Source organism: Phragmites australis, chromosome 8 (assembly GCF_958298935.1).
Source record: "Phragmites australis chromosome 8, lpPhrAust1.1, whole genome shotgun sequence".
Classification (NCBI taxonomy): Eukaryota; Viridiplantae; Streptophyta; class Magnoliopsida; order Poales; family Poaceae; genus Phragmites; species Phragmites australis.
In genome coordinates, this window is record NC_084928.1 from 37,496,541 (window position 1) to 37,512,984 (window position 16,444).

At 42.8% G+C, this 16,444-nt stretch overlaps 2 protein-coding genes across 2 annotated transcripts; both read right to left on the bottom strand.

Moving 5' to 3' along the window:
* Window positions 1-385: 385 nt before the first annotated feature.
* Window positions 386-3,352, bottom strand: LOC133927435 (probable galacturonosyltransferase 3). The gene is made up of 8 exons (XM_062373899.1): window positions 3,169-3,352; window positions 2,968-3,032; window positions 2,840-2,885; window positions 2,600-2,746; window positions 2,393-2,503; window positions 1,951-2,285; window positions 881-1,853; window positions 386-732 (listed from the first exon to the last, which is right to left on the bottom strand). Exons 1-8 carry the CDS (start codon window positions 3,292-3,294, stop codon window positions 454-456), a joined length of 2,082 nt encoding a protein of 693 aa, XP_062229883.1. The 5' UTR covers window positions 3,295-3,352; the 3' UTR covers window positions 386-453.
* Window positions 3,353-4,493: 1,141 nt separating this feature from the next.
* On the bottom strand, window positions 4,494-8,009 carry LOC133927436 (probable serine/threonine-protein kinase PIX13). Its single transcript, XM_062373900.1, has 6 exons — window positions 7,761-8,009; window positions 6,772-7,121; window positions 5,983-6,118; window positions 5,417-5,559; window positions 5,206-5,329; window positions 4,494-5,089 (listed from the first exon to the last, which is right to left on the bottom strand). Exons 1-6 carry the CDS (start codon window positions 7,828-7,830, stop codon window positions 4,683-4,685), a joined length of 1,230 nt encoding a protein of 409 aa, XP_062229884.1. The 5' UTR covers window positions 7,831-8,009; the 3' UTR covers window positions 4,494-4,682.
* Between the last annotated feature and the right edge of the window lie 8,435 nt (window positions 8,010-16,444).

The following is a 16,444-nucleotide window of genomic DNA, read 5'->3' on the forward strand; positions in this document are numbered from 1 at the left end:
CCAACTGTGAGAGATGAGTCTCAGCTGGCCCGGTGTATAATTTAAATTCCATGGTGGCTTTTGTTCTAGCCTTTTGGCATGCTTCTGAGATTGAGATCTTTGCGCTACTTCTAATTCTTTCAATATTCTTAAGCATCTGTGATCCATTCTTATTTGACGCGTATTCATACCACAGGACATAAGCAGTTGAACTTCTTTATTAACGTGAAGGCTTATTCTTTTGCCAATTCATACAAGGTACAGCGAATTCTGAAGTAAACAAAAGAATATTTACTTTGTTGAAAGATATAAATCACATGCGCACAATTGATATAGGAATAAATATATTACTAAGCAGAAGAACGGCAAGATTATGAAGGCTGAACTATGTTAGACATACCACTGCTCTGATTAACTCCCTAATGAATAACTTATGCTCCAAGAAGAAAACAAAACTTGATGAAGAATTACACATCATTGTTTGCTCGTGTAGCAATGCTGAACATGTGAGTTATCAAGATCCACATACTTGGACCAGTATGGTTTGTATTTGGAAATGGCAAGATCCAGCCAGGGCTTGTAATTTCCATTGTAATGAACTACCGCAGCATTCTCGATCTCGGCAAGGTCAACAGCTGGATCATAGCCAAGACCCAAGACATGCCAAGTACGATTCAATGGGTATGTCAGGTTGTAGAAAGTAATTAGTCCTGGAGGCAAGGTACCCAGCTTCCACAGCTTGCGATCCTCATTCTGCAATAGGTCTTTTCTTAGTAAGTGAAAAAACAAAATTAACTACAAATTATTGTTGTAGAAAGATTATCGTAGACAGAAGATACATGGTGAATTAAATGTAGTTCAACCATACAATTGACAGCAGTTTTCTTGCTCCACTACTTACCAAATCTTGCCAATAGTGGTATATTCCAGTGATGTTTCGCTTCTTCCACTCCTTCAGGTCAAACATGTTCATTCCAAATGCCCATCCACAAGCACGTGGATCAAAGTTCTCCAAGATCTTTGGGTGCGAAAAGTTGAGATAAGTGTCAAAGCGATGGAAACTCTCTTTGCAGGTTTCAACTGCACCATTTACCATCCCTTTAAGATCGACATCCCAAAGGGGTGTCAAATCCTTCTGCACGACAACATCATCATCAAGAAACAGTATCTTGTCAAGCTTGGGGTGTATTTCTGGCATATAGAACCTTAGATGGTTGAGCATAGACAAATATTTGGGGTTCCTGTACTTCAGGTTCTCATTTCCATCGGAGAGTGATGACGGGTCATGTGCTTTGAAGTAATATTCTTTCAGCCGAGCTGACTCAAGTTGTCGCAAAACAGAACAGTATGACGAATTGAGCCACTTGAAATTGTCTATGTTCTCCACATGGACAGTAGCTAGTTGAGGAGGATGACTGATAAACCACATCTTCATAGCTGCAAAATTAAGTCTATCGGTGACAATATGGAACACATGCTTCTCTGGTTTGTTGGCATTTGTCACAGTTGATCTGACAACTACTGAGGCTGCAAGCACATTATCAGAAAATATAGCATAGTGATAGAGTGACCGATCCTCAAGCTTTGCTTTATGTTCTTCTTCCTTCAAAGCAGCATCATGAAAATGCTCCTTGATCACACCATCACGAAAATAATAATTGGTTGTCAGCTGCAAATGTAGGCAGTGCAAGGGCATGGGGACCGTCTTTGCAGCATGCTGAACCAGGAATGTATTCTGTTTCTTTACCGCATCGATATTCAGTTCCGTAGACTGCAGCATAACACGCAATTTTCTTGATACTTCACCAGAGCTGTACAGAACATATCTAGCTGAAGACAGCACATGCCCCATTGCTTTTGCTCCCTCTAAGGCACTGCAGAGATGAGGGGTGATAAACAATGTATCCTTTTTAACACCAAAGTGAACAGGGAACTGAACCGCTTAATCTTCAGAAGTCGAAAATAAAGTACCTCGAATCGAGCTCGTTATCCATGTGTGAATCCCCGATAGATGTTTGGCTTTCTTTTATGCACTTCATGAGTGAGGCATACAGGTCAGTTTCCTTCTGGGAGAGCGCAATGGCGGCATATATCTTGGCCATTATTATCTGATCTATCATGAGCCTCAGGGTTGAATCCGTATTAATATGGTGGAACTCCTGCCTCCATATGTTGTAGCTGCCTCTTACTTTATTATCAAAGTTTCTTGAGTTGTTTGTCGCTGCAGTTCGCATTTGGAGCTCAAGCTCTTTGTCCATCTGAAGCAGGTCCTGAATCCGTTGCTCCTTTCTTTTACGCCGAAATACCTGCAGGAGCAATAGCGGCACGCCAAATCCAGTTAGATAATGAAGAGTTAACACATCAGGGAGTAAACCAGAAGACTTTCACGACACCGAGGACGAATGAAATTGACCTGTCGCTTTAATTTAATTGGATAAATGCCTTTGTTTGCCAGAGTTTCTGCACTTGAAAGATTGGTGGATACCGATCTGGTGGCTAGTAGAAGCTCCTCAGCAGCCTCTTGCTATTGCAACAGCAGAAGAAACACCACTGAGAGGTATAAAATAAAACAATGTACGACCTCGTCCACAGAAACAGCACGTTTTTATTTAGAACATACGGTTCTGGCTATCGGCTGGCTATCTTTCGGCAACCAATGGTTCTCCCAGATAGAGGACGATGCGAATTCTCTGGCAGTAACTTTGAACAGCTTGATCTGGCCGTGCTGGTCGGTGTATGCGACCGTCTTATCGGCATTATCCACATCCTACCAACCAATCACAATGCACATTTCGTAAGTCAGCAAGCAAAGCAATACGATTCGATTGTGTATCCTGAGCTGCCAAATTTGGATAATAACCTGTAAGTTGCCGCATCCAGGGCAGTTCCCGGGGCCCTCACGCTCGCTAGCAATCCAGAATCACAAGATAACCCCAAAGTTAGAGCCTTTAATCACGTAGGAATGAAGGCAATGGTCATGGTTCTTACGTTCGGTGATCGGAGAAGAGCCACTGGGACACAGCCGATCTGGCGGAGGGCACATGGATCACGACCTGCGAAGCCAAAGCGGCAGGAACAATGAGAAGGAAAGAAACCCTAATTCCGAAGGCTCGTGCGACGAACCTAACATTCCGCCATTGCGGTGACCAGCGAGGGAGGGAGTGAGCAGTGAGTGGTAATGGGATGGACCTGGAACGAGAGGAAGCAGAGGAGGATGAGGAGGAGAGCCAGGAAGCCGAGCCGCCGCCGCAGAAGGGAAAGGCTCCTGGGGTACGCTGCAGCGGCCGCCGACGAGGAGGCGGAGGAAGAAGCCATGGAAGGGGCGAGTGGAATAGTGCGGATGTGAATGTTCTTTAGTTTTTTTTTTTTTGGATTTTGGGGGACGAGAGCTGGGTGAATGTAGCAGGAAGAATGGCGAATATTTTTATTTCTGGTACCTTTTTTCTTTCTGAGATCATTGGATGGTTCCATCTAAATTGCAGAAAATGCTACGACTAAAATTACAGTTGAGTGATGACTGATGAACACTGAGGCCAGCAGTGGGATGGCTGAATTTGCACAAAATATAGCGTGTACTCATTTTGTTTTCCGAATTTACACTCATTTGCTTTATTGTTTTTTGGAGAGAAATAAGGCGAGAATAACATGCTCTTTCTTTCAGCTCATGTATATTCTGGTGCAGGCTTGACCATCTGATCATAAGCTAATATTCCAAGGATCAAAAGGTGGCCAATGGTGAAGGACTAACTTAGCATTTACTTTTCCTAACGTTATTAAACATGGCATCAAGATAATCCATATCTGTACTGCACCCAATGAACTAAAAAGAACACAAGTAGAGACGTCCTTTTGCCGACTGATGACATATGCAGGTAGGTTTAGTTCCAACAAAGCTACAACTTTTGACCAATCTTTTTTCTCAAGCATGGGCGGACCAAGCATATGGTGAGCGAGGGCACACATGCCTCCGCTCAATTTCTTATTTTCAGTGGGCTTTAATGGATTTAGCTCTTTTTTCGTTAAGTTACAAAGACACAGTCGCTTGTATGCCCCTACTCCATTTTTGGGCTGGGTCCACTCCTGTTAAGTGGGGAATGCAGAATTGGAGGCCTAAACCCTACGGCATCAAATCCTCAAGTGCCTCTGAAATCATTTCTAAATTCCCCATTACCACTGCAAATTATTGCTTGTTAGTGTAAAGCATTCCAGATTGGCTTTGTTAGTGGACATCCCACTAGAAACGAAAAAACAATGGAAAAGAGTGACACATTGCTTTGGGCTAAATCCAGGAGTAATCTGTAAGAGCATGCAAGCAAGAATCCAACATCACTTTATGTCTCAGGAATTTCAGCAGCTAGATATTTTTTTTATGAACAAAGATTGCTAAATATCTTTCTGGTAATGATTCGAGCGTTTACTTTCTCCAGATCTGAACATGGAAATTCAGCACTTCTACAGAACCATGACTAACCGAAAATGCAATCTGACGCAATTCAGATCACATAGTCCTTGAGTGGAAAAAAATGACTGAATTTATATGCATATGCCAACGGACTACCAAGTCATCGTATATATATCGATGTACTGTTACATTGATCATCATGATCGGAACAAACTGCGTCATGACAACAAAAATTGTGGTCTAACTTTACAATCTCCACATCAGAATCAGTCCATCCTATATATTGTACCCTCATGATCATCTACCTGCCCCTGGAGTTCTTCCCAGCCCTGTCACTCCTCGGTGAATGCCCCTGCCCGCGCGCCAGCGAGGAGCTGTTCCTGGGCTCCCTCGTCCTGCTCTTCATCGACTCGATCTGGTCCAGCGTCTCCACAACTTCCTTCATCGACGGACGGCTCTTGGGGTCACCGTTCAGGCACTTGAGAGTGAGCTGAGCAGCTTGGAGGGCTCCTTTCGAATGGTACTGCCCCTCAAGCCGACTGTCCATCAGTTGGTTCAGCTTCCTCCGGTCAGCCAGTAATGGCTTTGCCCAGTTCACCAAGTTCAGCTTCTCGCTGGGGCGGCTCCGATCCAGCGCCCTCAGGCCAGAGAGCATCTCCAGCAGCACAACGCCGAAGCCATACACATCACTCTTCACATACAGGTGACCTATGTCATCAAAGGTACAAGCCATTATATATGCTGCTTACGCACATTGTCCAAGAATAATAAGATATTGCAAATTGTCTAAGCATGATAATTAAGGGATTAACTGGTAGACATACCGGTAGAAACATACTCTGGAGCTGCATAGCCATAGGTTCCCATGACTCTTGTTGTCACATGAGACTCTCCACCATCTGGACCATGCTTGGCCAATCCGAAATCTGAGAGCTTTGCATTGAAGTTCTGAACATGACATGGTTGCAGGCTATTTAGAGTATTGTTCACACAACAGACAGCTGGTTTATTAGTAGTTCTGAAAAGAGTATATACCGAATCTAATAAGATGTTGGAAGCCTTGAAGTCCCTGTAGATGATATGTCTTTCTGAGGAATGAAGGAAGGCGAGGCCACGAGCTGCACCAATGAGAATCTTCAGCCTGAGGCTCCAAGGCAGTGGCTCGCAAACTGCCCCTCCTGATAACGCTGAACAGTTAGTACTAAAGGTGGAGTAAATAAGATGCTTCATCGTAAACTCCCTTGATGGCCCAGAAATAGTAAAAATTAAAAAAGTGGCGCCAACTTTTGATCTAATTTTTTCAAGTTGACTTGGTAAGAATAATTGAAGGCAGCGGCAGCAGCAGCAGCAAGATATCGTCTAGGTCTGGACAATTTGGTTGATGCTGACATCCTCCAAAAGTGCTCGTTAGTTGTATAGCACTATGGACTATGGTGCTTGATATATAATATGTTATGAAAATGAGGTTGTAGTTGCGGATTAAGCACCAAAGTTTGCAGAGTGTGCTACTGCAGGCGAAGTCGGCATAAAGAGGGTGAAACAAAATTGGCATAAAGAGAATTGTTCATCATTAGAAAAAGGTCGTCTCCCAAAAGACTCACTTCGGAACAGGTGGTTCTCCAAGCTCCCCTTTGCCATGAACTCGTAGACGAGTAGTAGCTCGTTGTCATCCATGCAATAGCCCAAGAGTTTCACAAGATTGGGGTGCGAAATCCTCCCAAGGAAATTCACTTCAGACTGCGTTGGAAACAAGCAATTGCTTTTGAGAGACAACAGCATATATATATTTCAGAAAGCAGTGGTACTTACAGCATCATAAAAAAAAAACGAAACCACGGCCTAAAAATCTAAAATGATTCTGCAAATAAGTGCGACTAGCCTAAGAGACCAGAAATATGAAGTGTGCCACAATTATTGAGAGTACTGGAGCATGCACTAAAAAAACAACTAGAGCATTCCGATGTAAATAAAATAGGGAAAATAGCTGGAGCCATAGGGATTCTTCAGGTTGAAAAATCTTTATAAAAGCAGACCAACACAAGAGTTCAAAAAAAGCATAGAGAAGGCAAAATCAGTAAAATGAATATTTACATGAAATAGAAAGAATTTGAAAATGCCAGCAAGCTATACTTTGCCACAAACATGGAAATGTGATAAATTCAACCTGAGAAAGTCTACTGAATTTTTTATAGTTTTAAGTCCACTGACTTTTAGATGTTTTTTAATAGAGTACTGATTTATTTATAAGCATTTACTGATTCATTTCTCTATTTCCCAGCCGAATCTACCAAAGAGTTGCAATTAATTTACTTAACCCTGAAATTTATAATGCCATGCAAACTAAAGAAAACAGAAAACCAAGATAGCAAATTTTGCGACTGCTCAACCACCTGCCATTGCTCCATTCCCTGCACGCTCTCGGGATTGAGCTTCTTGACAGCAACCACCACGCCGACACCACTTTTTGATGGATTCATGGTCTTCTCATCGACCCATCCCTTGTAAACCTTCCCGAATCCACCCTCCCCAAGAACTGTCTCAGGCTTGAAATTCTTGGTGGCATTCTTCAGTTCCACAAAGGTGAAGATTCTGAGATTTGGAGACTCAAGAATCTGGCCCTCTGGATAATCATCATCGGTGCTAACACCACTGACTGTTGATGGCATGAAGGTGCTCGTACTGATTGTTGACAACTTCCCGGTGGTGGTGGAACTACTAGTCCTCCTCGATGCAGATATTCCTATATGAGCATTAGGTAATGTGAGGTCTTGAGTTGCATGGATAAAAATCAGTTTAATTTTGGGGTAATATAACAGATGAAGCAAGTACATCGTAGTCCAAGTGAATTAGGACCAGATAAAGTTTTCTAGGGAAAAGAATATTGCTTTATTGTAAAGAAAAGTTGTGCAATTGGCAGCAACCAAACAAACTTGGTGTATGCAAGAGCAAGATTTTAGTTGGAACTGCATACACCACTTGACACAGTATAGTGAAGAAGCATGCCATTAATTGGAAGTGGCAGGGTTATTACTAGACCGGTTGAACAGACATTTGCAGGAACAGAAAGAGGGCATGGTGGTATAGCTAGTGTGAGTAAAAAAACTAAAAGGATACGATTTGACCAGCGTATGCAACCAAACCGATCAAATTTTGCCATCTCCATCAGTCAGCAACATAGTGAGTGCAATAAAAGATGCTTCTTGCAGGAACATAGTAGTAGTAATTATCAACGAATGGGCATGATGATTCTTTGCAAAAAAAAAAAAAAAGGGGGTCTCAAAAAATGTTTTGTAATCATTTGTTAAACAGAATCAAGAACAGAAGCCCAAAGATTAAACTTTTTAAGAGAGGAGACGGTGAGCGGACTCTTGCCGATTACCAGGAGCGGACGACGCTGCCCTGTTGCCCCCTTGGACGAAGGCATCTATGGCGCTGACGCAGTTCCCCATATGGAGAGCAGACAGGGGCAGGCCTCCCTCTCCTGTCCTGTATAGGCGTGCGCAAGTGAGGGGGTGGACCGATGTAGAAGAGAAGGAGGGAGGAGAGGGAAAAGAAGGGAGGAAGCGGGAGGGAACTGCAATGGAAGGGAGGAGGAAGTTCCGTTATACAGGCTCGCTCTCTGCAAGACTGCAATTGAGTTGCGAACAAGCCGCTGGGTCGGTGGTCAGCCTACCCACACGAGTTCGCGCGGCGTATTTCCCCAGTAATTCTAGGATTAATTCGAGTTAAGTTATACAGTAATGTGTTTGTGTCTAGTGGTACTATATGTTCTCAGTAGTGAAGATCTCGTACCTTTCAATCATTTTCTTAATGTGTGTATGGATGCACACATATATATGTAGTACGACTGTAGAGTACGTGTGTCATTGTTGTACTTAAAAAATAAGATTGCAATTGAGTTAGACTATTTATTTTTTATTTTAATTATGAGTTGTAACCTAAAAGTAAAAATAAAAATAATCTATTATAATTTAAAAATTGATTCTTATTTTTTAAAGTTAGATTGTATTATAAAATTTTACGGTCTATAATCTAATAAGAAAAAACTTTCTATAAAATTCAGATAGAATGATTCCCTCTTTTTCTTGAAAAAGATAGGTAAGGAAACAGAAAGAAAAGAAAAAAAACACTAACTGACATGCGAGTTTTGTGTGGTTGTGGGTCCGACTGGTCAGTGACCTGAAGGAGAGAGATAGAGGGAGGTTTCTTCTCTTGCTGTGATCTGAAACTTAGAATCTGGTGGAGTTGATGAAGTCAACTGTTTCATCCCGATGAAAGACAAAGACGGACTAATACAGTAATTTATGACTAATTTATCCGTCAGTAATTTTTTTGTTTCTACTGAGCGAACACCTAGCTATACGGTTCCATATCGTCAGAACTGCCAAGTCAATCTCTTTTTGAAAAGGAAAAAGAATTGACAATTAAGTCCATCTCCAAGGTATATATGTGGACAGTAATTTCAGGTTGGATATGATTATGACAAATTAAGATGCAAGGCCCTGGAGCAACGACGACTCCGGATAAGGTAGCAGCTCAAGTCCACCGTTAGTTAATCGCCACAGGTAGCCGGAGCAAGGTTTCACTTACAGAATGGACTTCGGTTGCTCAGCCCACTCGGTAATCGAAAATACTCGGTTATCACGATAATTGCTCGAAATTCGGTTGAAATTTACACAAAATTTATTTGCTAAAGTTTGAAATTTGGAAAAAAAAATGTTAGATTTTCCATTAGGTAACCGGTCGAATCGGACCGGTTACCGAGCGATTTTCTCGATTTATCGAGCGGTTTTCTCAAATTTTTCGCATTATCGATAACCGTTAGATTTTTTCGGTAGCCGCTAGGTTTTCTCGATTTATTGAGCGGTTTTCTCGATTTTCAGTGAAGTTCAAAAAAACCTAAAAATGGGCTCAATCTTGTAAAATCAATAACTAATTCATCTGAGTTTCAAATCAAGTGAAATAATTTTTTTTTTTTGTTTCTTGTAACATGATCTACATGATAAAAGTATTTATGCTCATAAAAAAGTTGAAAATTTTCTGTGAGAAAATGTATTTGTTAAACCAAGTTAAATGCATAGTTTACTCTTTGCTAATCCAAAAATCATGAAACTAATTTTGTAAGTCTTATTATATGATCCTATGTCTTTTAAAAATACATGAACTCATGAATTAGTTATTGTAACATGCAGGATTGTGTAAATGTGTTGCGACTGGATTAATTCATAACTGACCCATCACACCTCCAAAATTAGTGAAACCACTTTTATTAGTTTATTTATACTATGATTTATGTAAAAAATAATGTAGATATGAAAAAGTTAATTACAGTGCTATTTCTTAACATATTCACTTTATGCTTCTGCACTTTGTAAAAATTATAGAGAAATTAATAAAACTCTAAATGAAGTGAAATCAATTTTAAAGATCCTCTTAAGATATGTTCTACCCAAAAAAAAATGTGTTTGAATGTTAAACTTTTCCTTAACATGAGTTAATAACTGAGCCGCACGTTTCAACTTTTTTTATTTTTTTCAAACTTCCTCCCTGTAGAATATGATGCAAACGGTATTATTTTTGAAAAAAAAAATTAACAAAATGTCTTAGAATTGTCTCTAGTTTTTTTTAAATATTTTTTTTGAATATTTTAAATTCAAATTTGGTTACCGTTCGGTTTCTAAAATCGAACCGGAGCGGTAAGCTCGGTAACCGTGAATTTTGACCGATTACCGTTGATAAATTAAACCCTAGGCCAGAGAGGAGCACCACTTTTATTTAACGTGCAATGCAATGCAAGTATTTCATTAAAAAAAAGTGGAGTACAACATTACAACCAAGAATTCATTACCTACCCAGCCGCTAACTTGGTCCAAACACCAAGATGAAAGGTTATTACTCGTGATATGGAAAAATGACCTCCGACCAACTACACAGACAAGACGAAAGGCTAGTGATCGTGGTATAAGAACAAACGCATACCATCTTGGTTGCAAGATGCGCACTTCGGAGAAGTCCCGTTTTCTTCTGTGGGCATAGCGCCTTTGTGGCAGGAGGGATATGAGGACAACAAGGACTAGCTGCCCTCCCTCGCGATCACCCTAGAAGTAGTGGCCTTGACCAGCATGTCAACCACGATGGAACTGGAGAGGGGCTTGGCACCCTACCTGGAGACGGTAATGGCGGCTAGGCCCCCCTCCCCCACTGTGAGACTCGTCTCTTCACGACCACCTGCTTGCCATCTCGGGCTTGGGTGGGCTATGAGACTTATCTCCTCGCGACCACCTGCTTGCCATCTCGAGCTTAGGCGGCCGACTTACAACCGGAGGGAATCTCCTTGGAAGAGCATGGAGCTGCCACACAACGCTCTCCCATGATCACTTCTAGGGAGGAGATCTTAACCTTTAGATCCTTATGGAGCGAGTTGATGTGTCCTCTAATGTCATTAAAAGGAGTGTGGCAGACTCTTTCTGCTAGAGTGACCTTAGGTTTAATTATCGATCCTTCAAAGAAAACGTAAATGTTTACTAAATCTAACCTGCAGAATCTCTCCAACCAAGGTTGTAATAAGCTAGCTCTAGATTAGGGTTTTGTGCCGCCTCTGGTAGATACCTCACCCCGAATCCTTCACGAAAGTTATACGGTTTGACGAGTCGATCTTGATGGTACCCGGTATGCCGCAACCCCTCCAAACCTCCCGGAAGCTCTAATTGAGGCATGCTTGGTGTAGTTGTCTTCCATTTTATGAGATCTTGACAAATGTGTTCCCTTTCATGGTTTTGACAATTAAACATAAATCTTACACATCTGACGATTAATTCAGGGGTTATTCGAGCAATAAATAATCATGGCATGCATCTCCCTCCCAGGGAGGCGCTATGAAACGGAGGCGACACACGGGAGGGGTGACCTAGGAGGCGGAGAGAGGCACCAGGGAGGCAGACGGTAGCGCGGAGTGGGAGGGGGCTCCAGCTGCAGAGAGGTGCACTATAAAAAATGTTATCATTGCCGGTTTAAAAATGACATCATTGCTAGTTTTAGAACCGATAGTAATAGAGTTATCACTATCGGTTTTTATTACGAACTGACAGTGATATTCGGTCCTAAATCCGATGTTTTTTAACCATTTTTTTTAATTATTTTTGACCCCCGACTATCCCCTCTAGATTGCACACAATCGCAAGTCACAAAAGTCACAAGTTTTTTCACGCGAATTATACGTGCGTGCGGTTCATGGGAGTCAAACCCAAGATATCTTACTTTGCGCGTAACTTTCTTACCACATCACCTATCACTGATTGCTGAGAGCAATATGATATCTTTTCCATTTGACCCTTATTAACTGAAAGTTGTGACGATTATTTGGACAATAAAATGATTTCAAATGAAAAAGTTGTCAACTACAAAATTGTAGATATCGTCGAGTGCTACAATTTTTATATAAAGTTTGTCTCCATCTAACAATTATTTGGGCATCAAAATGAATTTTCATGTATTAATCAGTAAACAAACATAATTTTTACATACAGTATCCAATTTCAATGTTCTACCTCTAATTTTGAAGCTAACAAGGAATCACATCTTGAAAAAAAACCTATGTGTACACTAGTACCTTTCTTTACTAAAAAAATGCTTAGAAGATAGTCAATAGGATCTTTGAAGTTTTTGATAAAAATTTACCTTCGCCAATTTACCTACAAATTTTTGGAAATATAGTATTACATCTGAAAGTCAGGGTTGTATAGATGTTTCATCAACCTGAGTTACCAAACTCGTGATAAAAATCTTTCAAGTTGCAGTTTTCAATTTTATGACCCTGTGTGTAGCTTTTTCAATTCTTCCTACTAGCGCACTAGATCTGACAGTTTACTTCGTGGTACAGTGTGTGGTTTTTCTGATTTCTACTGTATAAATCTTTGAATGATTATTTGAGCACATATGGTTTGAAATAAAAAAAAATCAACTACAAAGTTGTAGATTTCGTTGAGAGTTACAATTTTTATATAAAGTTTTCCCCATCTGACTTTATATGAAAAAGTTATAGATTTTTGAAAATAGATGGATTTATTGTTACCGTCGGTTAATGTATCACTGTCGGTTCATAGTTAGAATCGGTAGTGATAATCAAGTATCATTACCGGTTCAATTAAAAAACCAACAGTGTATTTTGCCGGATAGACTATTACTACCGGTTTTTAATAAGAACCGATAGTAATACTTTATTATTACCGGTTATTTATGAACCGACAGTGAAATAAGAGATGAAATATAATAATGATGGCTAAGGCGACGAGGAAACCCTAGGTGTGTCACTCCCCGTGTCGCCGTGGAGACCTTGCCATCATCTTTACTCTTTCACGTTTGAGTTAATTGAGGTAAATGCATTAGGATCTGGCGCATCTTGCCCCTGCTAAATGCAATTTCTTTCTTCGGCTCCTCCTCCAAAATCATATCATCGGTTTCAGCTGCGTGGTTGGCCGAATTCTTATTTATGTCAACTATATATGCGAACGCAACCTTGAGACAGTCCGCCATTTATTCTTTGAAGAAAGATTCGGACGGCAGGAGGCAACTGGGGTGGGCTGCCAAAGCTTCTTGCCGAGCAATTGCTCCAACGACCAAACTTTCCAGGACTGGTACACCTCCATGCAATTTGGAGTATTTGGGAAGTAAGAAACAGCCGGGTTTTCAACAACAATTCAAGAACAGTGTCAAGCATTGCCTCGGTAATCCAGGGTGAGGCGCGGCAATGGTGCCTCGTGAGAGCAAACCACCTCGCTGTGTTACTTGCTCCTACATCTAGTGAGTAATCGCTTTTTTCTTTTTTCTTTTTTTGCCCTACCGGGCAGTCTGTTTGTGTAGGGATGTATGCTATTTTGCGCTTCTAGCACATGTGAACCTCCATCCTTCTTATTAATATATGCCGGCAATGTACATACTGATGTCTGGTTGAGGCAAATGTCCACTTACATTGCCCAACTGGATGAATTTGATTGTAATGTTTCTCTTTAAAAAATATTTCCGGTCTTTAAAAGAACCTGTGACTCTGTTGCTACTTACTTTTTAATCTGTCGTGCCCCTTCAATTTGCCCCATCTGCTTAGACCGACAGACAGCCGGAGTCACAAGTCGGACAGGTTAGTTTCAAGGTCTAATATAATAATGCACCGGAAATATATAAAACGTCAACTACTTAAACTGCTCTTTTGTACTTGTCCATGCATGAAAGAGTGGTCTATATACAGCCCTTTTCTGCTTCCTCTGTAGACCTCTTCTTAGCATGGTTAATGTTGGCATTCAGTCCCGTCAGCAGTGCCAGTTGATAACTAACCTGAGCCGAGACCCAATACAGCATGTCACAAGTCAACCTCTCCAAGATGGAGCTACCATATGTATGGACTTGCATTAACGTGATCCATCTAACCTCTTTCATCGGTCGAATCCGTTGGAGAAGAATCGATATCCGTTGGATCGGATCGGAGATTGTTGGACCGATCGACCCAGTCAAAAAGGAGGGAGGGACGGGACGTCTGGAACGAAAGCGGTAGATCCTTCAATCGATTTGGAACATCTCAGAGACGAAAGCGGTGTAGACGGCGACGATTTCTCTTTAATTACAAGCAAGAAGAAGCAAATTACATTGTGGACTAGTCAACATTCAATGGACACACGCAGCACGGTATTTGATTTTCCACAGAAAAACTCAGAAAAGATTTCTACAGCATGCATGATTCTATCCTTGCTACTTGGGTACTTCTCCGGTCTGCTTTGGTAACAAAGTCAGAACACTTCCAGGATTCCATCAGAGTACAGTGTGATCGACCAGCGCAGATTCGAACGGAGAGGAGGAAGAACAAAGACAGAGATACGTCCACACGAAGGATTCCCGGCCAACAGATTCTTTCTTCATCGACAAGTTCGACAGCTAGTCTGGTTTCGGCACTTATACACCCGTGTTGGACCAAGCACAGTTCTCTCCACTCGACACCGCACTCACGCCAGCTCAACATGCTGGCCCAAAGACACTCCACGCTACGAACAGCCCACAGGCATACATGACAATCCCCTCCCCATAGAGACGGCTTGTCCTCAACTCGTCGCTGATGGAAGAAGCCATTAGAGCTCAGCTTGATCTGCCCAGGTTGCCGTGTGAGTTGGAAGTCTTTTCCAATGCACCCACACTCGAGAGATAGTCTTGTTGCCCTTACGAACCAACTTGCGTGCCAACACCCTCTCAGGAAACTTGATAGCCTGCAAAACAGCAATGTCTGGTGGAGACATAGAACTCACCGAGGGAGAAACTAAGGGTGGCAACAGGGCGGGTCGGGTCGAGGCCCACGGGTTTCAGACCCGGCAGGGGTGGGTTTGGGTGCAAAATTCACCCCGCGGAGCTATTGGGTTGGAGGACCAACCCGAATCGGGTTCGGGGCTAGGGCTGCAGTTGCCCCTGCGGGTGACCAGCAGGCCCCGAGACAAGCCAGTCGGCCCACGGGCCATGGCCCACTGTCATAGAATTGCGGTCGGTGGTGGCAAAATCAGAAATGTGCCTCCGTTGTCCGCTCCGCCTCCTGGGCTCCCAGCACCACGCCTGGCGCCTCCACTGTTCGCTCGGCCTCCCAGTGTCGTGCCTCTCCCTCCGCCTCCCGTCTCCTCCCTCTGTCGTGCCTCCTCTGTGCCTCTGCTTCGCCTCCCGTTCGACGCGTCGGTGGAGGAGGCCGCCGGATCCCACGCCCGTTCGACGTGTCGACGAAGGTGGTCGTCGGATCCCACACCCGTTCGACGTACCGACGGAGGTGGCCGTCGATCGGTCGACAGCGGCTCTGATTGATCCTTTGCCTCAACATAGCAGAGCTGCACAATCCAATAAACAGCTTCTTGACGGATGAGGTTTTACAACTCCCAGGATGATATCATAACGCACGAGCTTGCCCCAACTGACTAACTTCCATGCAGAGTAACCATCTATCCCTGGTGCTCAAACGACAAAATCTTGCACCCCTAGTGAACCGTCATCGGGTTATGGTTTTCAAGCCAGTACATGCCTAGGATTACGTCGTACACGCCCAAGGGTAGCACCTTTAGATTGGTGCGGAAAGATACCCCTTGCACCCACCACTCACAGTCAGCCATATCGTAATCACATCGCATTTGGCCTCCATCGGCAACTATGAAAAATTAAGGGATCCAACTTGCGACAATGTCCAAACAACAGGCCAGAGAATCACTCACTGACAAAGCTATGCGAACTACCCAAATCAATCAGCATTAGCACCTCCTGCTTCTAAATCAGCCCTTTGAGTCACATTGTTCTTGGCCCTTCTGTCCCGCTAACCACTGCCAATGATACTGACATCAAATCATCTACTCCAGTTTTGGACTGTGCTTCATCCAGCAATTGAGCGGCTTCTCTTGCCCTCCCTAGAAATTCAACATCTCTTCAACCACATGTAGTTGAACTGTGGCCGCACATCAGTGTTCTTGGGACCATTTTTCGCTGCACTTCATGCATAACCCTTGATCCTGCCGATGATTACACAACACCGTCATACGACCATCCGCCATTGAGGCCTGAGTGCCCTCTATACCTCGGTGGTCCTCGGCCGGCGATGATGAGGGAATGCGTGGCTTGTTCGGAGGTAGTGGAAGTGGCAGAGCTGCACGCGGTTTGGCCTGGGTTGACTAGCTATCAAATCGGTGGTGATCACATTGCCTCAGTGCATCGAGAACCTCTTAGTACCAAAGAGCCAAGGAAATAGTAGTATCCAACTTGGTCGGCCGATGCAAGATGATAGGTGCCCTAGTCTCCTCCTTGAGCCCATCAAGAAACTAGGTAACAAAAAACTGAGGTTCTCAAGAGGCGTGATGAGCCATTAGGCCGTGCATCAAACCATTGAACCTCTTTGTGTAACTAGCTACGCTACCAGATTGTCTATGGTGCAAGAATTGCCGCAAAACACTTTGGAATTCCCCTCTCCCAAACTTATCACAAATTAGGCGCACAAAGTGAGTCCAATCCACATGTTGCACTAATGGGTTGGCTTGCAGCCAAAGTGTAGCGTTGTCTCCC

Coding starts and splice junctions, on each gene's coding strand:
- LOC133927436 (XM_062373900.1), bottom strand. CDS start 7,830: ATGGGGAACTGCGTCAGCGCCATAGATGCCTTCGTCCAAGGGGGCAAC. Junction 6,119..6,771: donor AGGGAATGGAGCAATGGCAG/GTGGTTGAGCAG, acceptor TTTCCAACGCAG/TCTGAAGTGAATTTCCTTGG. Junction 5,090..5,205: donor TCCAGAGTATGTTTCTACCG/GTATGTCTACCA, acceptor TTGATGACATAG/GTCACCTGTATGTGAAGAGT.
- LOC133927435 (XM_062373899.1), bottom strand. CDS start 3,294: ATGGCTTCTTCCTCCGCCTCCTCGTCGGCGGCCGCTGCAGCGTACCCC. Junction 2,747..2,839: donor CTGGATGCGGCAACTTACAG/GTTATTATCCAA, acceptor ATTGGTTGGTAG/GATGTGGATAATGCCGATAA. Junction 2,286..2,392: donor CAATTAAATTAAAGCGACAG/GTCAATTTCATT, acceptor TTGCTCCTGCAG/GTATTTCGGCGTAAAAGAAA.